Raw genomic sequence first — 27,754 nt, forward strand, 5'->3', positions numbered from 1 at the left:
AAAAGGCCGGGCGCGGTGGCTCACGCCTGTAATCCCAGCACTTTGGGAGGCTGAGGCGGGCGGATCACGAGGTCAGGGGATCGAGACCATGGTGAAACCCCGTCTCTACTAAAAATACAAAAAATTAGCCGGGCGCGGTGGCGGGCGCCTGTAGTCCCAGCTACTCCGCAGGCTGAGGCAGGAGAATGGCGTGAACCCGGGAGGTGGAGCTTGCAGTGAGCGGAGATCGGGCCACTGCACTCCAGCCTGGGCGACAGAGCGAGACTCCGTCACAAAAAAAAAAAAAAAAAAAAAAAAATATATATATATATATATATATGAAATACCCAGGCGTGGTGGCGTGTGCCTGTAATCCCAGCTACTTGGGTGGCTGAGGCAGGAGAATCACTTGAACTCGGGAAGCGGAGGTTGTAGTGAGCCAAGATCGCACCACTGCACTCCAGCCTGGGCGACAGAGTGGGACTCCATCTCACAAAATAATAATAATAAATAAATAAAAAGGAAGAACAGGTGAGCCAAAGCAAAGCTAATCTTCAACAATAATGGGCACAGACAAATTGTTATCAATATTTAGGGACTCAGGGATTATTGTTCCCATGACCCTTTCCTGAGAAATCCACTAGAGAGTGCACTTCAGACAATTAGAGAGATGTCAACATAAGGGCTGAGAGTCAGTACTGTATATTAGTTACTCATGGAAATGAGAATAAATGAAGGTAAAAGAGAGATTACAGTATGTAATGGCCATATGATCTGATAATGTAGACATTATAACCAAAAAAGATAGGAGAAAGGGAATAGCATTTACAAAAAAAGTTTAAATATGTTTTTAGTAATCATAATGATGAAGGTAGTACTACTAGTTATTCTGAGACTGTTTAATGTATTGTGTAGGATAAAACAAATGAGGAATTATGGAATGTTTTAATTCTCCCATTTCTGTGTCCATAAGAACCATGAGTCTTGATGGAAGAAAGAAAACAGACTTTTTGTAGTTTTGTAGTCCCAAATTTGACAAACCCAATAGTAATGAGCATCTTCAATAGTCATGAGCATCCTGGTGCAGAGATGGTAGTCTCTAATGACCTTTTTTTTTCTTTTACAGTTGAGTCTCACTCTGTTGTTCAGGCAGGAGTGCAGTGACCCAATCATAGCTTACTGCAGCAATCCTCCTGCCTCATCCTCCCAAGTAGCTGGAACTATGGGTACATGCCACAGTACCCAGCCAAGTTTTTTTTCATTTTTTATTTTTTTGAGATGGAGTTTCGCTATTGTCCCCCAGGCTGGAGTGTAACAGCATGATCTCAGCTCACCGCAACCTCCGCCTCCCAGGTTCAAGTGATTCTCCTGCCTTGGCCTCCTGAGTAGCTGGGATTACAGGCACCCGTCACATGCCCAGGTAATTTTTGTATTTTTAGTAGAGATGGGGTTTCACCATGTTGGCTAGGTTGATCTCAAACTCCTGACCTCAGGTGATCCACCCTCCTCAGCCTCCCAAATTGTGGGATTACAGGTGTGAGCCACCACACCCGGTCCCCCAGCCAAGTTTTTTATTTTTGTAGAGACCATTGGGCACTATTGTTCCCCAGTCTGGTCTCAAACTCCTGGACTCAAATGATCATCTTGCCTCAGTCTTCCAAGTCACAGGGATTACAGGTGTGAGCCACTATGCCCAACTCTAATGATCATTTCTCATTAAAGAAACCAAGATTCTTGAAGAAATATGTGGAGACCGCTGGATGCTGGGGAAATGGTAAGACCAATGGATTGGAGTGAACATGAAGGACACAAATTGTTGAGGTGGCATGGTTGAGTAAGTGAGCTAAAAGGAGATTATTGGAGATTTGGGGTTGAAATTTCTAAGATAGTACAGTTTTTGGTGATGCTAAGGTCTAAGTTGAGGGCAAGGCAGGCGGATCACCTAAGGTCAGGAGTTCGAGACCAGCCTGGCCAAGATGGTGAACCCTATCTCTACTAAAAATATAAAAATTAGTTGGGCGTGGTGGCAGGTGCCTGTAATCCCAGCTACTCAGGATACTGAGGCAAGAGAATCGCTTGAACCTGGAAGATGAAGGTTGCAGTGAGCTGAGAGTGTGCCATTGCACTCCAGCCTGGGCAAGAGAGTGAGACTCTGTCTCAAAAAAGAAAGAAAAGGAAAGGAAAATTAAAGAGAAGGAAAAGAAAAGAGAGAGAGAGGGAAGGAAGAAAGAGAGAGGAAAGCAAGGAAGCAAGAAAGCAAGAGGCCGGGCGTGGTGGCTCACGCCTGTAATCCCAGCACTTTGGGAGGCCGAGGCGGGTGGATGATGAGGTCAGGAGATCGAGACCATCCTGGCAAACACAGTGAAACCCTGTCTCTACTAAAAATACAAAAAATTAGCCGGGCGTGGCAGAGGGCGCCTGCAGTCCCAGCTACTCGGGAGGCTGAAGCAGGAGAATGGCATGAACCTGGGAGGCGGAGCTTGCAGTGAGCTGAGATGGCGCCACTGCACTCCAGCCTGGGTGACAGAGCCAGACTCCGTCTCAAAAAAAAGAAAGAAGAAAGAAAGAAAGAAAGAAAGAAAGAAAGAAAGAAAGAAAGAAAGAAAGAAAGAAAGAAAGAAAGAGGGTCTTGCTATGTTGCCCAGGCTGATCTCAAACTCCTGTCCTCAAGTAATCCTCTGCCTCGGCCTCCCAAAGTGTTGGGATTACAGGAATGAGCCACCTGGCCTGCATCTGATTTATCTTTGAAACATCCAGGGACTAGTAAAATTGGTGCACCCAGACCAATTTTTTTTTTTTTGAGACAGAATTTTGCACTTGTTGCCCAGGCTGGAGTGCAACGGCGCGATCTTGGCTTGCTGCAACCTCAGCCAAGGAATTCGGGCAGCCTCTAGAAGCTAAAAAGGGAAGGAAATAGATTCTCCCCTAGGGTGTCCAGAAGGAACCCAGCTTCACCAACACCTTGTAGTCCTGTAAGGCCCGTTTCAGATTCTGACCTCCAGAACTATAAGATAATAAAACTGGCCGGGCGCGGCCTATAATCCCAGCACTTTGGGAGGCCAAGGTGGGTGGATCACGAGGTCAAGAGTTCGAGACCATCCTGGCCAACATGGTGAAACCCCGTCTCTACTAAAAAAATACAAAAAATTAGCTGGGTGTGGTGGCGTGCGCCTGTCATCCCAGCTACTTGGGAGGCTGAGGCAGGAGAATCACTTGAACCCGGGAGGCGGAGGTTGCAGTGAGCTGAGATTGCGCCATTGCACTCCAGCCTGGGCAAAAAGAGCGAAACTCTGTCTCAAAAAAATAAAAATAAAATAAATAATAATAATAATAAAACTGAGTTTGTGGTAATTTGTTACAGCACCGAGAGGAAACGAATACAACCACCTGCCACCTGCATCCTTCCCATGTGCCCCCATACATGCATGCATGCCTTCATTCATTCAGTGTTATGTGTTGCTCCAAACACTGAGGACACAGGAGAACAAGAGACAAGTTTCTGCCTTCAAGGGGCTTACATTCTAGAGAGTGCAGACAGCTAATGAACAACTCAGGAAATAACTTCAGTAGTAAGTGGTATGAAGAAAACGAAACAAGGTACTGGGAAGGTGACCACTGCTGTGCGCCTGGAGGAGCTAATTTAGACAGAGTGGTCAAGAAGGGGGGTCTCTGAGGCAGTGTCATTTGCACCAAGCTTTAAATAAGAAGGAGCCAGTTGTGTGTTGACCTGAAAGAAGAGCATTCCTGGCAGAGCAACTAGCGAGGGGACAAGGTCTGAAGGAAGAATGAGCTTGGAGGGTCTGAGGAACAGAAAGGAGGCCAGTGTGGTGGAACAGAGAGAATCATGTGGAGGCCATGGCAGAGGAGGTGGTTAGAGAGGAAGGGAGGGTCCGGACCATGCAGGGGCATATATACCACAGTAAGGAGTGTACATTTTAATTATAGAGAGAAGCTTAAGAATTTAAGTGGGGGAGTGATGAGATTGTATTTTTGTATTTGCTTTTTTTTTTTTTTTTTTGAGACAGAGTCTTGCTCTGTTGCCCAGGCTGGAGTACAGTGACTTGATCTCGGCTCACTGCAACCTCTGCCTCCTGGGTTCAAGCGATTCTCTTGCCTCAGCATCCTAAGGAGCTCGGATTACAGACAAGTGCCACCACACCTGGCTAATTTTTGTATTTTTAGTAGAGATGGGATTTCACCATGTTGTCCAGGATGGTCTCAATCTCTTGACCTCATGATCCACCACACCGGCCTTGGCCTCCCAAAGTGTTTGGATTACAGGCGTGATCCACTGCACCGGCCGTTTTTGTTTTTTTTTTTTGAGACAGAGTCTAGCTCTGTTGCCCAGGCTGGAGGGTGGTGGTGCCATCTCGGCTCACCACAACCTCCGCCTCCTGGGTTCAAGCGATTCTCCTGCCTCAGCCTCCTGAGTAGCTGGGACTACAGGCGTGTGCCACAACACCTGACTAATTTTTTTTTTTTTTTTTTTTTCACCTGACTAATTTTTGTATTTTTAGTAGAGATGGGGCTTCACTATGTTGGCCAGGCTGGTCTCAAACTCCTGACCTCATGATCTACTGCCTTGGCCTCCCAAAGTTCTGGGATTACAGGTGTGAGGCACCACTCCCAGCCACCCCCCCCTTTTTTTTTTCTAAGAGTCAGAGTCTTGCTCTGTTGCCCAGACTGGAGTGCAGTGGCACTATCTTGGCTCACTGCAGCCTCGACCTCCCAGGCTCAAGGGATCCTCCCACCTCAGCCTCCCCAATAGCTGGGACTACAGTTATACACCACCACACCTGGCTAATTTTTAAAGTTTTTTTTGTAGAGACGAGTTTTCACCATGTTGATCAGACTGGTCTGGGACTCCGGGGCTTAAGGGATCCTCCTGCAGCACTGGCATTACAGGTGTGAGCCACCGCACCTGGCAGTGGTTTGCTTTTTAAAATAATCAGCCTTGGCTGGGAGTGGTGGCTCATGCCTGTAATCCCAGCACTTTGGGAGGCAGAGGCGGATGGATCACTTGAGGTCAGGAGTTCAAGACAAGCCTCGCCAACATGGTGAAACACGCCATCTCTACTAAAAAAAAAAAAAAAAAAAACCAGCCGGGCGTGGTGGCACATGCTTATAATCCCAGCTACTTGGAGGCTAAGGCAGGGGAATCGCTGAACCTGGGAGGTGGAGGTTGCTGTGAGCCAAGACTGCACCTCTGCATTCCAGCCTGGGTGACAGAGTGAGACTCTGTCTCAAAAATTAAACTAAACTAAAATAATCAGTCTTGTTGCTGTGTGGTAAAAGAACTGTGGTGGACAAGAATAGAGGCAAGAAAGCCAGGTAGGAGGCCCCAATATAATCTAGATGAGAGATAATGGTGGCTTGGACTAGTACCACAGCACTGAAAAAGAAATCTCTCTTCCATTTGTCCTCCAGTCACCCAGTTCTTTTCCCTGGAGGCAACAACTGTTAATAGTTTCTTGAGAATCATTCTGGAAATATTCCATGCACAAACATAGCAAATGTATATGTAATTTTTTTTTTATTTTTTATTTTTTATTTTTAGACAGAGTCTCGCTCTGTCGCCGAGGCTGGAGCGCAGTGGCGTGATCTCGGCTCATTGCAACCTCCACGCCCGGGTTCAAGTGATTCTCTTGCCTCAGCCTCCTGAGTAGCTGGGACTACAGGCGCCTGCCACCATGTCTGGCTAATTGTTTGTATGTTTAGTAGAGATGGGGTTTCACTGTGTTAGCCAGGATGGTCTCAATCTCCTGACCTCCTGATCCGCTTGCCTCGGCCTCCCAAAGTGCTGGGATTACATGCTGTAATTGTTTTTTAAGAGGAGAATTTAGAAAGATTACTAGAAAACGGCCGGGCACGGTGGCTCACGCCTGTAATCCCAGCACTTTGGGAGGCCGAGGCAGGTGGATCACAAGGTCAGGAGTTCAAGACCAGCCTGGCCAACACGGTGAAACCCCTCCTCTACTAAAAATACAAAAATTAGCCGGGCGTGGTGGCGGTTGCTTGTAATCCCGGCTACTTGGGAGGCTGAGGCAGAGGATTGCTTGAACCCGGGAGGTGGAGGTTGCATGAGCCGAGATCGCGCAACTGCACTCCAGCCTGGGCGACAGAGTGAGACTCTGTCTCCAAAAAAAAAAAATTAGCTGGGTATGGTGGTGGGTGCCTGTAATCCCAGCTACTCAGGAGGCTGAGGCAGGAGAATGGCTTGAACCCGGGAGGCGGAGGTTGCAGTGAGCCAAGATTGCGCCACTGCACTCAGGCCTGGTGACAGAGCAAGACTCTGTCTCAAAAAAAAAAAAAAAAAGAAAGATTACTAGAAAATTAGCTGGGCATGGTGGCACATGCCTGTAATCCCAACTACTCGGGAGGCTAAGGCAAGAAGAATCGCTTGAACCCAGGAGGCAGAGGTTGCAGTGAGCTGAGATGGTGCCACTGCTCTTCAGTCTGGCAAGAGTGAGACTCCATCTCAATAAAACCCCCCCAAGAAGCAAAAACAAAAAAGAAAGATTACTAGAAGTGTATCTTGTTTATAGAGTCATAGAGAGTGTGTTGTGTTTATACAGAAATGAGTATCTTTCCTAGATAAAACTGTCCCTAGAGTAGAGGAGCAATTTACTACTCCAGCCCTAATCCTGTGCTGATGAAACAAGCCTTAGTTTTACAGTCTGGTCTCCTGAGTTAACTTCCCAGACAGGAGGGATTATCCCAAGAAAGTGACTGATGTTAGTTGTTTATTTTTTTCAAGATGGAGTCTTGATCTGTCGCCCAGGCTGGAGTGTAGTGGCATAATCTTGGCTCACTGCAACCTCCACCTCCTGGCCTCAAGCGATCCTCCCACCTCGGCCTCCCATAGCACTCGATTATGGGCATGAGCCACCGCACCTGGCAGTGGTTTCTTAAAAAGTTAAGTATATTCCCTAGCAAGCAGACTCAGAGGAAAAAAAATAAAGTATATGTCTACTGTGTGACTCACCCAGCCAGTAATTCCACTTCTAGATACAGTCATGCACCATATGATGACATTTTGGTTGACAATGGCCACATTAATGACGGTGGTCTCATAAGATTATAATGGAGCTGAAAAATTCCTATGGCTTAGAGACGTAGCCATCATAACATCATAGCACAACACATTACTCATGTGTTTGTGGTGATTCTGGTGTAAACAAACCTACTGCACTGCTGGCTGTTAAAAGTATAGCATGTTCAGTTATGTACATAATACTTGATAATGATAATAAATGACTATGTTACTGGTTTATGTTTTGTTTTTGTTTTTGGGACGGGGTCTTGCTCTGTCACCCAGGCTGGAGTGCAGTGGTGAGATCTCGGCTGACTGCAACCTCTGCCTCCTGGATTCAAGCAATTCTCTACCTCAGCCTCCCGAGTAGCTGGGATTACAGGTGCCTGCCACCATGTCTGGCTAATTTTTCGTATTTTTAGTAGAGACGGGGTTTCATCATCTTGGCCAGGCTGGTCTTGAACTCCTGACTTCGTGATCCACCCGCCTCAGCTTCCTAAAGTACTGGGATTACAGGTGTGAGCCACCATGCCCAGCCTGGTTTACGTATTTATTTTTATCGTTATTTTAGAGTGTACTCTTTCTGCTTAAAAGATACAAGTTGGTCAGGCACAGTGACTCATACCTGTAACCCCAGCACCTTAGGAGGCCGAGGTGGGTGGATCACTTGAGGTCAGGAGTTTGAGACCAGCCTGGCCAACATGGTGAAACCCCCATCTCTACTAAAAATACAAAAAATTAGCCAGGCATGGTGGCGCACACCTGTAGTCCCAGCTACTTGGAAGGCCAAGGCAGGAGAATCGCTTGAAGCCAGGAGACAGAGGTTGCGGCGAGTTGAGATTGTGCCATTGCACTCCAGCCTGGACAACAAAAACAAAACTCTGCCTCGGCCGGGCGCGGTGGCTCAAGCCTGTAATCCCAGCACTTTGGGAGGCCGAGGCGGGGGGATCACGAGGTCAGGAGATCGAGACCATCCTGGCTAACACGGTGAAACCCCGTCTGTACTAAAAAATACAAAAAAATTGGCCGGGCGTGTTGGCGGGCGCCTGTGGTCCCAGCTACTCGGGAGGCTGAGGCAGGAGAATGGCGTGAACCCAGGAGGTGGAGGTTGCGGTGAGCCGAGATCGCGCCACCGCACTCCAGCCTGAGGGACAGAGAAAGACTCCGTCTCAAAAAAAAAAAAAACAACAACAACAACTCTGCCTTAAAAAAAAGAAAAAGAAACCAGTTAACTGTGAAACAGCCTCAGGCAGGTCTTTAGAAGGTATTCCAGAAAAAGGCATGTTATCACAAAAGGTGAGTGTTATTGCCCCGGAAGATCTTCCAGTGGGACAAGATGTGGAGGTGGGAGGCCCAGGTGGGTGGATTGATGATCCTGTCCCTGGGTAGGCCTAGGCTAGTGTGTGTGTTCATGTCTTAGTTTTCTTTTCCTTTTTTCTTTTCTTTTTTTTTTTTTTTTTTTTTGAGACGGAGTCTCGCTCTGTCGCCCAGGCTGGAGTGCAGTGGCGCAATCTCGGCTCACTGCAAGCTCCGCCTCCCGGGTTCACGCCATTCTCCTGCCTCAGCCTCCCGAGTAGCTGGGACTACAGGCGCCCGCCACCACGCCTGGCTAATTTTTTTGTATTTTTAGTAGAGACGGGGTTTCACTGTGTTAGCCATGATGGTCTCGATCTCCTGACCTCGTGATCCACCCGCCTCAGCCTCCCAAAGTGCTGGGATTGTAGGCGTGAGCCACCGTGCCCGGCCTCTTTTCTTTTCTTTTTTCTTTTTAAAAAAGGTCTTGCTCTGTTGCCCAGGCTGGAGTGCACTGGTGTGATCTCAGCTCACTGTAATGTCTGCCTCTGGGCTCAAGCGATCCTGTCACCTTACCCTTCCGAGTAGCTGGGACAAGAGAGGCAAACGCTACCATATCTGGCTAATTTTTTTTTTTTTTTTTTTGTAGAGACAGGGGTTTCACCATGCTGCCCAGGCAGGTCTTGAACTCCTGGACTCAAGCAGTCCTCCCATCTTGGCCTTCCCAAATTGCTGGGATTATAGGCGTGAGCTTCCATGCCCGGCCATGTCTTAGTTTTTATTTTTATTTTTTATTTTTTGAGACAGAGTTTCGCTTTGTCACCCAGGCTGGAGTGCAGTTGTGCCATTTCGGTTCACTGGAATCTCTGCCTCCTGGGTTCAAGCGATTATTGTACTTCAACCTCCCGAGTAGCTGACAGGTGCGTGCCACCATGCCTGGCTATTTTTTTGTATTTTAGTAGACACGGGGTTTCACCATGTTGCCCAGGCTGCTCTCGAACTCCTGGCCTCAAGCAATCCACCCACCTTGGTCTCCCAAAGGGCTGGGATTACAGGTGTGAGGCACTGCGCCCGGCCCATGTCTTAGTTTTTAATATTTTTTTTTTTTTTTTTGAGACAGAGTCTTGCTCTGTCGCCAGGCTGGAGTGCAGTGGCAGGATCTCGGCTCACTGCAACTTTTGCCTCCCAGGTTCAAGTAATTCTTCTACCTCAGCCTCCCTAGTAGCTGGGACTATAGGCGCACACCACCACACCCAGCTAATTTTTGTATTTTCAATAGAGACGGGGTTTCACCATGTTGGCCAGGATGGTCTCAATCTCTTGACCTCGTGATCTGCCTGCCTCGGCCTCCCAAAGTGCTGGGATTACAGGCGTGAGCCACTGCACCTGGCCAAAAAAAATTTTAAGTAAAAAGATCAAGAATTTTTAAAATAGAAAAAAGCTTATAGAATAAAGATATAAAGAAAGAAATATTTTTGTACGGCTGTACAAAGTGTTTGTGTTTTAAACTGTTATTACAAAAGAGTCAAAAAGGTAAAACAGTTAATAAGTTTATAAAGTAAAATAATTACAGTAACCTGGTGCCAGAGGCAGTGGCTCGTGCCTGTAATCCCAGCACTTTCAGAGGCCAAGGTGGGAGGATTGCTTGAGCCCAGAAGTTCAAGACAAGCCTCCCCTGCTAGTTGAGTGAGAGCTCATGTCTACAAAAACAAAAAAACAAAAAACCAAAATAAAAAAAACAAGAAAAGAAAAGAAAAATTAGCTGGGCATGATGGAGCATGCCTGTAGTCCCAGTACTCAGGAGGCTAAGGCAGGAAGATCCGTTAAGCCTGGGAGGTACAGGTAGAGGCTGCAATGACCCATGATTGTGCCACTGCACTCCAGTGTGGGTGACAAGAGTAAGACCCTGTCTCCAAAAAAAAAAAAAAAAAAAAAAAAGAAAGAAAAAAAGTTACAGTAAGCTAAGGTTAATTTATTATTGAAGAAAAAATATTTAAAATAAATTTGCTGGGTGCGGTGGCTCACGCCTGTAATCCCAGCTACTCCAGGAGGCTGAGGCAGGAGAATCACTTGAACCCAGGAGATGGAGGTTGCAGTGAGCCGAGATCGCGCCACTGCACTCCAGCCTGGGCGACAGAGCAAGACTCCATCTCAAAAATAAAAAATAATAAATAAATAAACAAATAAGTAAATAAATTTAATGTAGCCTAAGTGTACAGTATTTATAAAGTCAATGGTAGTATACAGTTATATCCTAGGCCTTCACATTCACTCACTACTCACTGACTTACCCAGAGCAGCATCCAGTCTGGCAAACTCCATTTATGGTAAACACCCCATACAGGTGTACCATTTTTAATCTTTTTTTTTTTTTGAGACGGAGTGTCACTCTGTCGCCCGGGCTGGAGTGCAGTGGTGTGATCTTGGCTCACTGCAACCTCCGCCTCCTGGGTTCAAGCGATTCTCCTGCCTCAGCCTCTGGAGTACCTGGGATTACAGCCGCCTGCCACTATGCCTAGCTAATTTTTTGTATTTTTAGTAGAGATGGGGTTTCACCATGTTGGCCAGGCTGGTCTCAAACTCCTGACCTCCTGATTCACCTGTCTCAGCCTCCCAAAGTGCTGGGATTACAGGCGTAAGCCACTGCACCCGGCCCATTTATTTATTTATTTATTTTTTTGAGACAGAGTCTCACTCTGTTACCCAGGCTGGAGTGCAATGGTACTATCTCAGCTCACTGCAACCTCCGCCTCCTGGGTTCAAGTGATTCTCCTGCCTCAGCCTCCCGAGTAGCTGGGATTACAGGCGCCCACCACCACACCCAGCTAATTTTTGTATTTTTTGTAGAGACGGGGTTTCGCCAGCTTGGTCAGGCTGGTGTTGAACTCCTGACTTCAGGTGATCTACCCGCCTCAGCCTCCCAAAGTGCTGGGATTACAGGCGTGAGCCACCGTGCCCGGCCCATTTATTTATTTATATTTTTTGAGATAGAGTCTCGCTCTGTTGCCCAGGCTGGAGTGCAGTAGCATGATCTCGGCTCAGTGCAACCTCTGCCTCCCAGGTTCAAGCAATTCTCTGCCTCAGCCTCCCGAGTAGCTGGGATTACAGGTGCTCACCACCACACCCGGCTAATTTTTTGTATTTTTAGTAGAGATGGGATTTCACCATGTTGGCCAGGCTGGTCTTGAACTCCTGACCTCGTGATCCACCCGCCTCAGCCTCCCAAAGTGCTAGAATTACAGGCGTGAGCCACTGAGCCCGGCCCACTTTTAATCTTTTATGCCATATTTTTACTGTTCGTTTCCTTCCTTCCTTCCTTCCTTCCTTCCTTCCTTCCTTCCTTCCTTCCTTCCTTCCTTCCTCCCTCCCTCCCTCCCTTCCTCCCTCCCTCCCTCTTTCTTTCTTTTTTTCTCAAGATGGAGTCTTGCTTTGTTGCCCAGGCTGGAGTGCAATGGTGCGATCTTGGCTCACTGTAACCTTCGCCTCCAGGGTTAAAGCGATTCTCCTGCCTCAGCCGCACCAGTAGCTGGGACTACAGACACCTGCCACCACGCCTGGCTAATTTCTGTATTTTTAGTAGAGACGGGGTTTCACCACGTTGGCCAGGCTGGTCTTAAACTCCTGGTCTCAAGAAATCAGCCCACCTCAGCCTCCCAAAGTGTTGGGATTACCAGCATGAGCCACGGTGCCTGGCCTACTGTATCTTTTCTATGTTTAGATATGGTTAGATACACAAATACCATTATGTTACAATTGCCTACAGTGTTGACTACAGTAGCATGCCGCACAGGTTGGTAGCCTGGGAGTAATAGACTCTACCATATGGCCTTGGTGTGTAGTAGACTATACCATCTAGGTTTGTGTAAGTACACTCTAAGATGTTCATATGACAAAACTGCCTAAGGATGAATTTCTCAGAACATATCCCTGTGCTTGAGGACACATGACTCTATTTACATAAGAGAAAAGAAAGCATATGTCCACACAGACTTTGTACACAAATGTTTGTAGCAATGTTTTTTTTTTCTTTTTTTCTTTTTTGAGTCTCACTCTGTCACCCAGGCTGGAGTGCAGTGGCGCGATCTGGGCTCACTGCAACCTCCACCTCCCAGGTTCCCGCAATTCTCCCGCCTCGGCCTCCCGAGTAGCTGGGATTACGGGCACCTGCCACCATACCCAGCTAATTTATATGTTTTTAGTATACACACATATATACTGTGGGATTCCATTTATGTACAATTCTACAATTCTAGAAATGCAAACTAATCTATAGTTACAGAAAGCAGGTCAGTGGTTGCCTGGGGACAGTGCTGGGAGTGGCAGGATGATGAGATTACAAAGGAGCAAGAGGCAAATTCTGGGGTGATCTATATGTTAATTATCTTGAGTATGGTGTTGGTTTCATGGGTATACACTTGGGTATATGTCAAAACTTTGGCCAGGCACAGTGGCTTATGCCTGTAATCCCAGCACTTTGGGAGGCGGAGGCAGGCCGATCATGGGGGTCAGGAGTTCGAGACCAGACTGGACAACATGGTGAAGCCCCGTCTCTACTAAAAATACAAAAATTAGTGGGTGTGGTGGCACGTGACTGTAATCCCAGCTACTCGGGAGGCTGAGGCAGTATAATTGTTTGAACTCGGGAAGCGGAGGTTGTAGTGAGCCAAGATGGCGCCATTGTACTCCAGCCTGGGTGACAGAGCGATAGTCTGTCTCAAAAAACAAACAAACAAAAAACTTTTCAAATTGTACACTTTAAATACCTACAATGTATTATACTTCAATTACCCTCAATAAATCTGCAAAAAAATTGATTTTTTAAAGACTTACAAAGAGTAAGACTGGGCCAAAAATAGTAACCACTGCCATTTGTAAAGTTGCATTATCTGGCAGGTTCTTTTTTTTTTTTTTTTTTTTTTTGAGACGGAGTCTCGCTCTGTCGCCCAGGCTGGAGTGCAGTGGTGTGATCTCTGCTTACTGCAAGCTCTGCCTCCCAGGTTCACACCATTATCCTGCCTCAGCCTCCCAAGTAGCTGGGACTACAGGTACCCTCCACCACGCCCGGCTAATTTTTTTTTTTTTTGTATTTTTTAGTAGAGATGGGGTTTCGCCGTGTTAGCCAGGATGGTCTCGATCTCCTGACCTCGTGATCCGCCCACCTCGGACTCCCAAAGTACTGGGATTACAGGAGTGAGCCACCATGCCTGGCCTATCTGGCAGGTTCTTTGCAAAGTCCTTTGCAAAGATTATTTCATTTAGTTCTCAAAATGTTCTTGTGAAGTGTTTTTAAATGAATTTTTGGAGGTTTAGATAGAGTAACTTACCCAAAGCTACCAGAGTGAAGGAAGGATTCAAACTTACGTCGCCTGTTAGACTCCAAAGCTGGGCTCTTAACTCCTGCACGACACTGCCCTCTATGGTCAACCCGAGGTACTAACATCAATGAGGCCTGGCTTACTACTCATGACATCATCTTTAACTGTAGCCTGAGGAAGTTACCTAATTTTCTTTTTCTTTCTTTCTTTCTTTTTTTTTTTTTTTTTTTTTTGAGACGGAGTCTCACTCTGTCGCCCAGGCTGGAGTGCAGTGGCGCAGTCTCGGCTCACTGCAAGCTCCGCCTCCCGGGTTCATGCCATTCTCCTGCCTCAGCCTTTCCGAGTAGCTGGGACTACAGGCGCCCGCCACCACGCCCGGCTAATTTTTTGTATTTTTAGTAGAGACGGGGTTTCACCGCGGTCTCGATCTCCTGACCTCGTGATCCGCCCGCCTCGGCCTCCCAAAGTGCTGGGATTACAAGCGTGAGCCACCGCGCCCGGCTCTTTCTTTTTTTTTTTTTCAGAAAAAATTTCGCACTTTCGCCAGGCTGGAGTGCCGTGGCACGATCTTGGCTCACTGCAACCTTCGCTCCCAGGTTCAAATTATTCTCCTGCTTCAGCTTCCCAAGTAGCTGGGATTATAGGCGCGTGCCATCACGCCCGGCTCATTTTATATTTCTTAGGAGAGGTGGGGTTTCCCCGTGTTGGTTAGGCTGGTCTCAAACTCCTGACCTTACTTAGGTGATCCACCCGCCTCAGGCTCCCAAAGTGTTGAGATTACAGCTGTGAGCCAGGGCGCCTGATCCGGAAGTCACCTTTCATTCAGACTGCCTGGATCAGGGTCAATAGTGCATTATACTAGAAAAAAGGATGTGTCTTCAGGACTTCTTTCTGGGGTCCAGGGATGTGGGAGGGAGACTGTATTCCTCCTCCCCACCCCAATCGATCTCCTCCTCTCCTAGTGCTCCCTGCACTCCTCCCAATGTTTCTGGGCCTATCTCACCTTGCTGCCTTCCCACACATTCTCATATTTCAGAAATGATGAGTGCAACACTGATCTAAGAGAGTAGAGAGAAAAGGTTAGGAAAATAGCCTTGGGAGGTAGCTGTGAAGTCAGGGTCCCTGGACCTGTAGATAGTGAGTTGGGACTCCAGGTCACACTGCACACTTGGCTTGTGAGCATGATGTTTACCATGGCTCAGTTGCACCTGTTTGTGCACAGTCACCACCAGAAACCCAGGCCTCCAGCTCATTCCACGTCTCTCAGATTCTGGTTCTCATGCAGTCCTTTCTGACCCCATTTGCACTCTTCTCCATCTCCTGAAACCCTTTCATAGCTTTCTGGAACCCAGGATTCATCATCAGTAAAATCCTCCAAACTCAACATTCCCTTCACCATCTGCTCTGCAGTATAGTCCGCAGACCAGTTGCATCAGAATCACTTGGGACACTATTAAAATGCAGATTCCTGGCCAGGCACGGTGGCTCACGCCTATAATCCCAGCACTTTGGGAGGCTGAGGTGGGCTGATCCCTTGAGATCGGGAGTTCTAAACCAGCCTGGCCAACATGGTGAAACCCCATCTCTACTAAAAATACAAAAATTAGCCAGGAGGCCAGGCGCGGTGGCTCACGCTTGTAATCCCAGCACTTTGGGAGGCCAAGGCGGGCGGATCACGAGGTCAGGAGATCGAGACCACGGTGAAACACCGTCTCTACTAAAAAAAATACAAAAAATTAGCCGGGCGTGGTGGCGGGCGCCTGTAGTCCCAGCTACTCGGAGAGGCTGAGGCAGGAGAATGGCGTGAACCCGGGAGGCTGAGCTTGCAGTGAGCCGAGATCGGGCCACTGCACTCCAGCCTGGGTGACAGAGCGAGACTCCATCTCAAAAACAAGTTTGGGATTATCAAGACAAAAAACTAAGTCAATTCTTACCAGCTAGGTTGTTGAAAGTAGAATCCATGGAGACAATCAAACAACATACTCTGCACTTACAATGCAGAGTATGTTGTGAGTTTAGACACTTCAAGAGGAGTCTTGGATCAGCTCTGTAAGTACACCCACAACCACGATTTACTATTTGAATCTGGTTCTGTTGAGCAAGCTGGACTTTGGGATCACTCAGATTCAGTACCCATTTTTGCCTTGGACCTCTAATTTTCTTCTATCACTTCCTGTTTACCCTTGGTGTGATCAGGTTACAAGGGGCAAGATGTCTTGAGCCTCCCTAAAGGATGTAGACTATCGCCTACACTCAGTGCTCTTACAGACTCAGGATTTGCCACGGCTATTCCAGTACAAACACTGGTGTATTGACAGTCAAGTCAGGTCAGCAGTTCCTGTCTCGGATGTCTGTTGGGGAGTGCATTCCAATTAACAGGGCAATCTCCACATTCTGAAATACTCTACCCCTTCCTTAGGCTGGGTGCGGTGGCTCACACCTATAATCCCAGCACTTTCGGAGGCCGAGGAGGGTGGATCACCTGAGGTCAGGAGTTTGAGACCAGCCTGGCCAACATGGTGAAACTCCATCTTTACCAAAAAAATAAAACTAGCTGGTGCATGCTTGTAATCCCAGCTATTTGGGAGGTTGAGGCAGAACTGCTTGAAACGGGGCAGGGGTGCGGGTGACTCCCAAGTTGTCTAAAATCTCCAAGCTATACAGGAGTTACCTTTCACTGGCAAAGTCAGTAACAATTTACTCCCAAATAATTTTTTTCCTGAATTCTAGGAGAAATAAAACTATTGTCACACAGACAAAAATAAGGTAGAGCCTTTCTCCATACTTTCCGGGATGTCTCATGTTTCTAGGAATGCCTTTAGTGTCTTTTCAAAGGTAGGAAGATGAGCATCTGAACATTAATCCTTTTATGCTCTGAAGCTAACCAAGTCATACATCCACTATTCAAATTCCCCCTCGAGGGGTATAAACACCTCAGTTTAGGTCACTTCCCAATGTGCTCCTCACTCAGTAGCTTTTCCTCATTCTCCTACTGTTTACCCATTTTTAGGATGCCAACTTAAAACTTGATATGGTTGGCCAGGCGCGGTGGCTCACGCTTGTAATCCCAGCACTTTGGGAGGCCGAGGCGGGCGGATCACGAGGTCAGGAGATCGAGACCACAGTGAAACCCCGTCTCTACTAAAAAATACAAAAAAAAATTAGCCGGGCGTGGTGGCGGACGCCTGTAGTCCCAGCTACTCAGAGAGGCTGAGGCAGGAGAATGGCGTTAACCCGGGAGGCGGAGCTTGCAGTGAGCCGAGATTGCGCCACTGCACTCCAGCCTGGGCGAAAGAGCGAGACTCCGTCTCAAAAAAAAAAAAAAAAACTCGATATGGTTAAATCCAAAATTCACAGATGCCTAATCTCCCTTTATTTCACACAGCTATGCAAATTGTGGGGCCAAGGACACGACCACAATTAAGGTTTAATTTACATAAATAGCTAGGCGAGGTGGCTCAAGCCTATAATCCCAGCACTTTGGGAGGCCAAGGCCGGTGGATTAACTGAGGTCAGAAGTTCAAGACCAGCACGGACAACATAGTGAAGCGCCGTCTCTATCAAAAATACAAAAATTAGCCGGGTGTGGTGGCAGACACCTGTAATCCCAGCTACTCAAGAAGCTGAGGCGGGAGAATCACTTGAACCCGGGAGACGGAGGTTGCAGTGAGCTGAGATCACGCCACTGCACTTCAGCCTGGGCGATGAAGACTCCGTCTCAAATAAAAAAAAAAAAAGAAAAAATTAAATTACATGAATAAGCTTTCTTCCCCATGAAAATAATACGTATCACTTCACACTTGGTCTCACACACAAAATCCCCACCCTATCTGGCACAGATACACTTAACAAGCAATATTAAGTACAATTTCCATTTTATTTTTCTCCAGAGAATAGTCTGTCTTCAGTCTTTAAGAACTCAGCTCCTTACATGGGCTTTGGTGGGGGACGTGGGGCAGCACCCTAAAAGACAAACAAAAGAGTAAATTAAAACCCATGGATCCAAGACTCCCTTCCCCCAAGAAGAACTTGACCACCATCCTCTCACTAACTGATGTATTCAGGCTACGCATGGGAAGCTGGTAGAGGTGGAGGGAGAACACTACTCTGCATCCTAAAAACCAATTCTGATTCTAACAGTGCTTTGCAGTGTCTCTAAGCATGTTCAGGTGTGGGTCTCACCTGCCTTACAGCTTAACCTGAGGCACAGACCTTAATTTGATACCCCCTGCACCACAGGAGGATGCAACTTTTTTTTTTTTTTTTTTTTTTTTTAAGAGACAAGGTCTCACTTTTGCCCTGGCTGGAGCGCAAGTGGTATAATCATAGCTCACTGCAACCTGAAACTCCTGGGCTCAAGTGATCCTCCTGCCTCAGCCTCTTGAGCAGCCAGACTATATAGGTTCATGCTATCATGCTTGGCTTCCTTCTCAGTATTTTTTGAAGAGATGGGGTCATAAACTGCTGGTTTCTAGCAATCTTCTTGTCCCAGTCTCCCAAAGTGTTGAGGTTACAGGTATAGGACACCGTGACCCGCCAGGATGAAATGTTTTTTTTTTTTTCTTTTTGAGACGGAGTCTTGCTCTGTCCCCCAGGCTGGATTGCAGTGGCTCGATCTCGGCTCACTGTAAGCTCCGCCTTCCGGGTTCACGCCATTCTCCTGCCTCAGCCTCCCGAGTAGCTGGGACTACAGGCGCCCGCCACCGCGCCTGGCTAATTTTTTGTATTTTTTTTAGTAGAGACGGGGTTTCACCGTGTTGGCCAGGATAGTCTCGATCTCCTGACCTCGTGATCTGCTCACCTCGGCCTCCCAAAGTGCTGGGATTACAGGCTTGAGCCACCGCGCCCGGCCAGGATGAAATGTTTTTAACCATCACTCCCTTGGCTTCCATTCTCCTTTTAAAATACTCACCGCAGGTCTAAATCGGGGTGGGGGTGTTCGGTCCTTGCGGGCTTCACGAGATCGATTCCTGACTACTTTGCTGTGAATTGCACAACTCACACAGTAATGTAGCTTCACATACAGCTTGGGAAGCACATAGGCTAAGGAATAGAAAATAGAGTTATACTGGTATTATATACCTATCTTGCTTTTTTGTTACATTAATGAATAGCATCTTACATGTTTACGTCAATTAAAACTAAACCTATTTAAATGCCTGTCAGGCACATAAAAGCACCCCCAAAGCACCTGTTCAGCCCAATACGTGAGCACATATGTATAACCCTCAGTTTTACAAGTGAATTAACATCCCACGTGAGTTCATCTTGACACAAGGACCAGACTGACACTCTAGATGCAATAAACCAATAATCCAGTTCTTTCTACAGCTACACCTGCCCTAATGCCTACCCTGAACCTTGCTCTTTCTATAAAAGGAAAAAAGCAAAGCGACGTTCTTATTGCTCCAAACATCATCCTTGCACACCGAACTAGACGGCCTCCATTCTCGAAACGTTGAAGACATTCTTCCTCACCTGTATATTTTCACAAGTACTCAAATAATCAATAGTACAAGAATTGTCAAATTTACCAAGTTTCTAGTTTTTGGAATCTCATAACCGAAACAGGCAAACCTTTACCTCAGAGTAAAGGCTGTGCATTCTGTCACAAAAAGTCACCCTCTGCTCAGAAAAGAATCAAAACGGCAAACGAGAATTCTCTTCTACCAGCAACAACCTTAAATACGTGGAAACTGCCTGAGAGGCTCCAAAGAACAGAGCCTGCAGAAGGGCGAGGTTGGGCGAAGGCTTTAAGGTACTGGGATCCTCACGCAGTTCGCGCCGGTGACCCACTTACCATCGAAGACGCTCGCTTCAGAAATGTCCCTGACTGCTGCGGCCTCCACTATGTTTCGAATGACGAATTTCTTAATGGCCTTGTCCTTGGGCACGCATCGGGCACAGTTAGTGCAGCGAATAGGCTGCACGTGGCCGCGGCCCTTTTTGGCACGACCATTGTTCCTTCTTTTCTTTGTCTGCAACAGGATGGGAAACCTGTTAGGAAGACGGCGCAACTTACCCAGCCTCAGCCCCTTTCCGGCCACAAGCCGCACCAGCAGCCTCCAGGAAGGCGCCGCTCGGATCTCCTGTTTCTCCGCAAATCCCGCCAACCCCCAGAGCAAATGAAATATACACTCGGTCCACTCCTCAGCCGTGCTCCAGGCTCTCAAATCCCCACAATCCCAGAGTCTGCACCCGAACCCCCAACCTCCCCACGCACCAAGACTCACCATTTTGGAGGCACGGACCGGAGAGAGGAAGTGGTGTGTGGCAGGGCCCTCTTATGTAGCATGAGATCCCTACGCGCACACCAGGAGAATCCTTAGGAGACGGGCTTCAAGAACGGCAACTCACTTTACTCAAATATTCCTTTATATTCAGCATTTCTTCTGAAATCTAGGGTGGAAATGCGTTCCTAGTGTTTATTTATCCATGGAATAAAGTGCACATGGGACTATTTAGCCGGCTGGCGGAAGAAAATCGAGGTTAGGTGTCTCCCAGCAAGCCTTGCGCCGCGCCGACTCGGACGCAATTCTGGACGATGCAGTTTTCCGGTTTAGGCGACGCTAGGCGTGGAAGTTGCCGGACGCTGGACCACAAGGCGCACTCGTTATTAGAGGCCAGAGAGGGAGAGTTGCCTGGTGGGAATTGTAGTGCGAAGCCAAGAGGCCCCTCCTTCTCCCCCACCCCCGCCCGGCCCCAAGTCCTTAGACCGAAGGCGGCGCTGCGCCACCGGGGGACGCCCTGGGCTCGTTTCTCTGACAGTCCTGCTACTAGGTAGGTGTAGGATTACGAAGAAGAAGGCCTGAGAGGAAACAAGCATTTTGTGAATACCTCCTTCCAATATGGAGAAAATCCCACAATGAAGTGCATTGAGGCTGGGGCTATTTCTCATTCATCTTTTTATCTCTGGCACAGTGCCTGGCACTGTGGTAAGCGCCTTTATAAATATTAACTCATTTAACTTTGAGCAAGCCTATAGTTAGCTACTATTATTATCCTCACTTTAAAGATTGAAGAATTTAGCTCGGCCTGGTGGCGGGCACCTGTAATACCAGGTACTCAGGAGGCTGAGACAGGAGAATCTTGAACCTGGGAGGCGGAGGTTCCAGTGAGCCAAGATCGCGCCACCGCACTCTAGCCTGGGTAACAAGATTGAAACTGTCTCAAAAATAAAAAAATCAATTAAAAAAAAAAATTGAAGAACTGAGGTGCAGTAGGTATTCTGGCTCCACTGTGCTATGCTGTATGTCACCTAACAAATGGATGGAGGAATAGCCTGGACTAATGACTTAAACGTTTTTCACCCAGATCCATAGCACGAATACATTTTACATTGGTACCCAGTACACACACACACACGATTACATGCACATGCAAAACTGAAACACAAGCTTCATGAAACGATACTTACCCTGTCATAGGTGTGCTGGTATGTTCTATTCTTTATTTTATTTTTACTTAATCTTTCTGTTCTCTATTTTATTTTAATAAATGCTGATCAAAAACCACGAAAATTATTTCACCACTCATTAGTGAATCTGACCCCTAATTGAAAGATTATGTATAAGCTCCATTTACCTCTGAAGAGCCATCAGAAAGACTTAAGCCTTAGGCTGGGTGCAGTGGCTCACGCCTGTAATCCCAACACTTTGGGAGGCCAAGGCAAGCGGATCACCTGAGGTCAGGAGTTCGAGACCAGCCTGGTCGACATGGTAACACCCCATCTCTACTAAAAATAAAAAAATTAGGCCTGGTGGTGCACACCTGTAATCCCAGCTACTCGGGAGACTGAGACAGGAGAATTGCTTGCACCTGGGAGACAGAAGTTGCAGTGAGCCGAGATTGGGCTACTGTGCTACAGTCTGGGCAGTAGAGCAAAACTCTGTCTCAAAAAAAAAAAAAAAGCAAGCAAGCTTCAGCCTTGAGCAGGAATGGCTGTCCACAGACAGCCAACCACCCAGTTGTCTCCAAAGTTGAAGACACTAGGGTGGCAAGGGAGCCTTCTAGCATTCAGACCCAGGATGGTACAGATGGAAACCATTGTTCATTCATGACTCACTCTAGAGTTTGAACACACCAGGTTCACCTTCTCTCCAGCAACCCATCATGGTTTCTTTTAACCTTTAACCCACTTCTTGGGGCTAAAATCTGTTTTCTTATTTTCTTATTTTCTTTTTTCTTTTTCTATTTTTATTTTTGAGACAGACTCTTGCTCTGTCACCCAGGCTGGAGTGCAGTGGCGCCATCTCAGCTCACAGCAACCTCTGCCTCCCGGGTTCAAGCGATTCTCCTGCCTCAGCCTCCCGAGTAGGTGGGACTACAGGTGGGCACCACCATGCCCAGCTAATTTTTGTATTTTTAGTGGAGACAGGGTTTCACCATGTTGGCCAGGATGGTCTCAATCTCTTGGCCTCATGATCCATCCGCCTCAGCCTCCCAAAGTGCTGGGATTATAGGCGTGAGCCACTGCACCCAGCCCCAGCTGATTTTTGTATTTTTAGTAGAGACAGGGTTTCGCCATGTTGCCCAATCTGGTCTCGAACCCCTGAGCTCAGGATATCCACCCGACTTGGCCTCCCAAAGTGCTAGGATTACAGGCGTGAGCCACTGCGCCCAGCCTTTTTTTTCGAGATGGAGTCTTGCTCTGTTGCCCAGGCTGGAGTGCAGTGGTGCGATCTCGGCTCACTGCAACCTCCGCCTCCTGGGTTCAAGCGATTCTCCTGCCTCAGCCTCCCAAGTAGCTGGCACTATAGGCACGTACCACCATGCCCAACTAATTTTTTGTATTTTAGTAGAGACAGAGTTTCACCATGTTGGCCAGATGGTCTTGATCTCCTGACCTCGTGATCCGCCTGCCTCAGCCTCCCAGAGTGCTAGGATTACAGGCGTGAGCCACTGTGCCCAGCCCTTTTTTTTCTAAGATGGGTCTGGAGGCTGCAGTGGCATGATCACAGTTCAGTGCAGCCTTGACCTCCTGGGCTCAAGTGATCCTGCTGTCTCAGCTTTCCAAGTAGCTGGGACTACAGGCATGCACCACCATGCCTAGCTAATTTTAAAATTTCTTGTAGAGATGGTGTTGCCCTGTGTTGCTGAGGCTGTTCTCAAACTCCTAGGCTCAAGTGATCCTCCCAAGTAGCTGGGATGACAGGTGTCCTCCACCACTCCCAGCTTTCCTGTCTGTTTTGACTTTGAATTTGCCAGTTTCAATGGGACATGGAAAATAATAGACTCTAGATAGGAGTGTCTCTAATTTTCACTTCACTGTAATCTCGTGGAAAACAGAAGGCAGACATTACCATATGGAATAGCAATGAGGTAGACGGAAGAGAACAGAAAAAAGTTCAGAGTGAGGAGAACAGAAAATAGTTACTATTTAAGACAGAAACAAATTGATGTTCCTACTTTGGGTTTTTCTAACTTAGGGGTTTCACTGGCTGCATTCCCTGGCATAAAGGGATGAGCACATGCTTTGGATCACACACCCCTGGGTTCAAATTCTGGTTCTGTCACTTACTGGCTGATGAGCCTTGGACAAGATATTTATTCTCTCTTGGGCTTTTATTTTTTTCACCAATAATTGTGATCATCCTTTTGTAGGTGTTTCTACAACTCAGTGAGTACTTAGCATTTATGAGATGCTCAAGCAGTGGTAGACCCTGTGATTATCATCATTCACATTATTTCACCCTGGACACAGAATGTATTTTGTGCACAGTAGGTACTCAACAAACGTTTGATTAATTTCTACTTTGGGTAGACAGGCAAGTCAGACTTTCTCTCCTATCCTGAAGGCACTCCTTCCTGGTAGGAAAATCTCCTCCATTTCCCAGTCTAGGCTGAAAATTCATTTTTATTCACCTCCTAAACTGTTCAGTAGTTGGTATAACATACTGCAAGGAGGACCCCTCCCTCTTAGTAGAAAAGCAAGGCAAAGGAAGTCTGCAAAAACAACCAGAGGTGTTAAATTACTCATGTTTATTTATAACAGACTTTCAGCCAGTACAGTACAAAACTTACAGTAGTATATCTCCGTTACACAAATATTTACTTACAATATATTACATATACAAAATGCTTTGCAATAAGTCTCAAAAGCTAGTTTAACTCCCCTTGAGAAAGGAGAAAAACTCTTTAAAAAGGGTGGGGAGGGGAATCAGAAGAAGAGAGGAGGTGAAGGGGTAAAGGTCAAAAGAGACACCAAACATAGGCTACAAAGGAAACCCTAGGAGAGAGGGAGAAGAGAGGTGGTATTGCACTTGCTTCTGTGTTTATTTTTTCTTTTTGTTCTTCATAACTTCTGATTAAAAATATATATATATATATATATATATATATATTATGTACACAAGGAAAGAAGCTGCCAGAAGTATTACAAAATCCTATCTGCAGCTTGGACACTGACACAAAAAAACAAAGGTCTGGAAAAGTGTCTACTTAGAAATATTTTGTTTGTGGTATTGATTTTGAATAGCAATATAAAACGAAACACCTCTTTTCTCCATGTGGGTTTCAGTGTGTGTTTTTTTTTTTTCTTTTTCTTTACTTTTTTTTTATGCAAAAGGAGCTGGGAGAGAGCATGAGGATGTTTGAGGTTCCAGAGCTGGAAGGCTCTGAAAAGTAGGATTTTGTACCTAAGACCCTGGTTAAAGTGCAGTGATGGTCTGGAGAGAGACAGGATGCCCCCTCTCCCCTCCTTAGCACCTGGTCTTGCCCTTCCAGTCTCTGCTCTCATGGGCACAGAGTATAGCCTCAGAGCATAGTCCTTCATGTTCCGGGAGGTTACAGGTGCCACAGTTGACTGGGGAAGGGGATGGGGGCACCCTAAGGCTCTGATACCCGAGAAGGGACTAGTCCTTATGAAGTGTCACCAAACACACAGCAGACACAGAAGAGGTGGGAGGGGGTAGATCTAACAGGAAGGGCTCAATAACCAGAATAGTTCAGGAAAAGCCCAGATATTAATCTCAGCTCTGCTGACATTCTAAAAAGGAGCTAGCACCCCAGGGTGCCGTTGAGGATTCTTCCTTTCTCTAGAGACCACTCTGCTCTGAGCTAACCTCCCCATTTTCTGCCCTTGGCAGCATCTATTTATTGCTACATTGTCAAGGAGGAACAATCACCCCACAATGCTTCTCCCTGCCAATCTGGTTCTCTTGGGGAAACCTCAGAGTGGGGGAGAAAAAGGAGGACAAAGAGGAGAAAGTTTTTTAGGGTCTCCCTTCCCATAAGAAGGCAAGGTAGACTCCTCTCAGGGCCCTTAGGGCCCTAATCCCAAGGTCTGTTCCTTAGCCCACTCTTTACCATCCCCCCCAAAATATCCCTGATAGGGAGTCAGAAAAGTAGGAGGTAAAAGAGCCAATAAGGAAAGGACATGTGGAAAGAAAGATGGAAGGAGAAGGAAGGGAAGAGAAAAGGAGAGAGAGAAGGACCAAGAGTTACAACTTGTGAGGTGTTATGTTTGGTTTTTACTTTTTTTTTTCTTTAAACATAGAAAAACAGCCTTTGGTTTGAATCTCAAGGAAGCAGAGAGTGGGATGGCTGTGGCCTCGGGCAGAAAACTCTTGTAGAAAGAAACCTCCACTTGCAGTGGAGTTGTATCTCCTTCTGCCCCTTCTCACTAATCCTAGGTTACTCAAATAGCCAGGGGTCTCTGCAGTAGCCAGCAGTACCCCCTCCTACCCTGTGTCTGGGAGCTGAGTGTAGAAGGGGGTAGTAAAGGATGACCCCAGTTCAGTTGCACCCATCCAGTCTTACTGGAACAAGGGTGGAATGGGGTGAAGGGCACGTGCCCATGCTCATGCTGGGATAATTTTTGGTTATACTGAAAATTAGAAGACAGAAAAGAGATACCCGTTTCTCCCTGCCACTGATCCTAAGAACAGGGCCCAGGAGCCCGGGAATGAGAGGGTGAATCCTGCTGGGAGGGAGCAGCAGAAGGCAGCATGACTGAGGGGCTGAAACAACCCCTTGTCATCAGGCAGCAACCCACTAGTTTCTCATAGGATGAGAGCCTAGGAAGGTCACTATAGTGAAGAAGTCTGAGAGGTGGAGGAGAAAGAGAAGAATTTTGACCCACTCCTTTCCCATGCCCTGGTTCCCAATTAGGCACCTGTGGCTCCCAATGTGTCAGAGACAGAGGGTTGCAGACCTAGCCTTGGCCCCTGAGAATATAAAATTGGGGCACTCCAAGGAGAGAAAAGCCACCACTTAATAGACCGGTAGGTTGAAGGGACTAGAGTGTGCGGAGGGATAGTTCAAGGACAGGGACCAGATCTATCACATCCTAGAGGGAGATCCTGAATGTAGGCTTTGAGAACTCATATTACTAGGGGAATATGACCTATTACTAGGGGAATAGGACTCTCAGTCCCACAGTGCCTGGGGAGAATTTCTTCAGTCCCTCCTACTTCCAAATGAGGAAATAATTCTTCATTCATTCAAGAATAGTGCAAGCTGCCTAAAGTGAGAGGGCACAAGAGGTATGGAGTACCAGGTTGAAGAGTCCCAGAGAGGAGATATAATGCCACAGAGCTAAGGTAGGGCCGGGGGGAGGTATCAGCATCAAAACTGAAGAATTAAGATAATGTAAAGGGTGAGGACTTAAAGCAAGAAGCTTGAAGTCTCTTAGTACTAAGAGGAGCTTCCTACCCCTGGGGCTGCTGGAAGATCTAAGAGAGAAAAATTGGCCTAAAGTGGAAAGGAGCTGTGGACAGGAGGGTGGGGGAGTGGCAAGTGACTGATATAAGTTAAAATTTAAAAAGGCAAAAATAAATCAACTAATTAATAAATAACTCAGTATGCTGGGATGAGAGAAGATAAAAAGGAAAAACATAAGCAAAAGATCTGTTTCATCACAATGCTTAAATCGGTCAGGATAGAGGAGGAGAATAGGTGAGGAGGGGTCAGGGTCAGGTGTGAGGTCAGGTGGCCAGTAGTGAGGGCTACAAAGCAAAACTCCTTGGGAAATGGTGGGGACAGGGATCAATGCCTGTAGGCAGGGCAGTGGAGTGGTGGACTGAGGGGAGAGGGAGAGGTTGCTAGCTCACCTTATGCTCCCCCCGGACAATGTGGGAAGAGAATTCGTACCGGTCCTGGCTGTGATAACCACAGATGTTGCACTCAAAAGGGTCTCTGAAGCCATGGCAGCCCATGTGGATAGTGAACATGACGTGGTCCAGGAAGAGGATACGGCAGTGCTCACACTTGAAGGCCTTCACAGGCTCACCACTCTCGCCCACCACCCGAAGCACTTCCTTGGAGGGGCCTGGGGTGCCCCGCAATAACCCCTCCTGTGGCTTGGGGTCCTCTTTGGCGTAGGCAGGACTGTGCCGGCCCACCACAATGGTGGGAGGTGGCTGGGGTGGGGGACCCTGAGGGAGGGATACCACCCCTGCAACCCGATCTTCGTGGTTGCTTTCTGTGTCTGTGGAGTCCTGGCAGCCATTGCTGGGGGATGCCCCAGGGTCAGTCAGGGGGCCTCGGGCCCGGTAGAGGAGGGGACCTCCATCAGCCAGGTCCTCAGGTCCCTCACCTGCTTCTCGGGATCCTGGAAGCTCCAGTCGACCAGGGAGGGGCTGCATCTGGGTGTAGACAGAGCTGATGACAGGCGTGAGTTCTGAGATGCAATTGGTGGGTGGAAGGCGGAGGGGACGCAGATGCTCTGCACCCACAAAGGCCAGGGAACTTCCAAAGCCAGGCTCCAGGCTGTGGTGTGCCACCAACTCCACATCCTTTTCATAGCCACCCGAGTTCACGTCATAGGGGAGGTCTGAGAGGCTGAAGCGCATCTGCTTTTCGCCTGTGGAGAAGAGGAACTCAGCAGGGCTGGGTTTGGAGAATTCCTACACTCTCCTCAGGATTACTTCTTTGTTTTCTTACCTGTGGGGCTGGGTGTAACATTATTTACTACGCAGCATTTACTTTCGCAGGGTCAGGTCCTTTGTGGGACTGCTCCCTGACTCTAGGCTATAATCTCAGAGAAGGACTCAATCCCAGCCTATTGATTTTTAATACTTCATTTTATTACTCTCCATAAAGCTCCAGGTCCTTAGAGAGCTAATGAGTAGTGCTGGGGATAGGGGGAACCACATACTTATTTCCTCTCTCTGACTCTCTAAGGGCCCACACA

At 47.4% G+C, this 27,754-nt stretch overlaps 2 protein-coding genes across 27 annotated transcripts in view; both read right to left on the bottom strand.

Annotated features, from left to right (window-relative positions):
* Positions 1-17,478: 17,478 nt before the first annotated feature.
* RPS26 (ribosomal protein S26) lies at positions 17,479-20,291 on the bottom strand. The gene is made up of 4 exons (XM_055249098.2): positions 19,854-20,291; positions 19,421-19,598; positions 18,533-18,663; positions 17,479-17,583 (listed from the first exon to the last, which is right to left on the bottom strand). The coding sequence occupies exons 1-4, from the start codon at positions 19,854-19,856 to the stop codon at positions 17,548-17,550; spliced, it is 348 nt and encodes a 115-aa protein (XP_055105073.1). The 5' UTR covers positions 19,857-20,291; the 3' UTR covers positions 17,479-17,547.
* A 3,291-nt stretch (positions 20,292-23,582) lies between these two features.
* The window catches only part of IKZF4 (IKAROS family zinc finger 4), a 31,492-nt gene continuing 27,320 nt past the window's right edge, over positions 23,583-27,754 (bottom strand). For all 26 annotated transcript variants that reach the window (XM_063621419.1, XM_055248599.2, XM_063621415.1 and 23 more), the window contains one exon: positions 23,583-27,424. In XM_063621419.1, coding sequence (XP_063477489.1) covers positions 26,664-27,424 — 761 coding nt within the window. In that variant the 3' untranslated portion in view covers positions 23,583-26,663. The remainder of the gene's footprint in view (positions 27,425-27,754) is intronic.

Source organism: Symphalangus syndactylus, chromosome 17, assembly GCF_028878055.3.
Source record: "Symphalangus syndactylus isolate Jambi chromosome 17, NHGRI_mSymSyn1-v2.1_pri, whole genome shotgun sequence".
Taxonomy (NCBI): Eukaryota; Metazoa; Chordata; class Mammalia; order Primates; family Hylobatidae; genus Symphalangus; species Symphalangus syndactylus.

What these genes read in the sequence shown, in the direction of transcription:
- RPS26 (XM_055249098.2), bottom strand. An exon ending in TGAAGCGAGCGTCTTCGATG is followed by an intron (nt 18,664 to 19,420) that starts GTAAGTGGGTCA and finishes TCTATTCCTTAG; the next exon opens with CCTATGTGCTTCCCAAGCTG. An exon ending in CACCCCGATTTAGACCTGCG is followed by an intron (nt 17,584 to 18,532) that starts GTGAGTATTTTA and finishes TTTGTCTTTTAG; the next exon opens with GGTGCTGCCCCACGTCCCCC.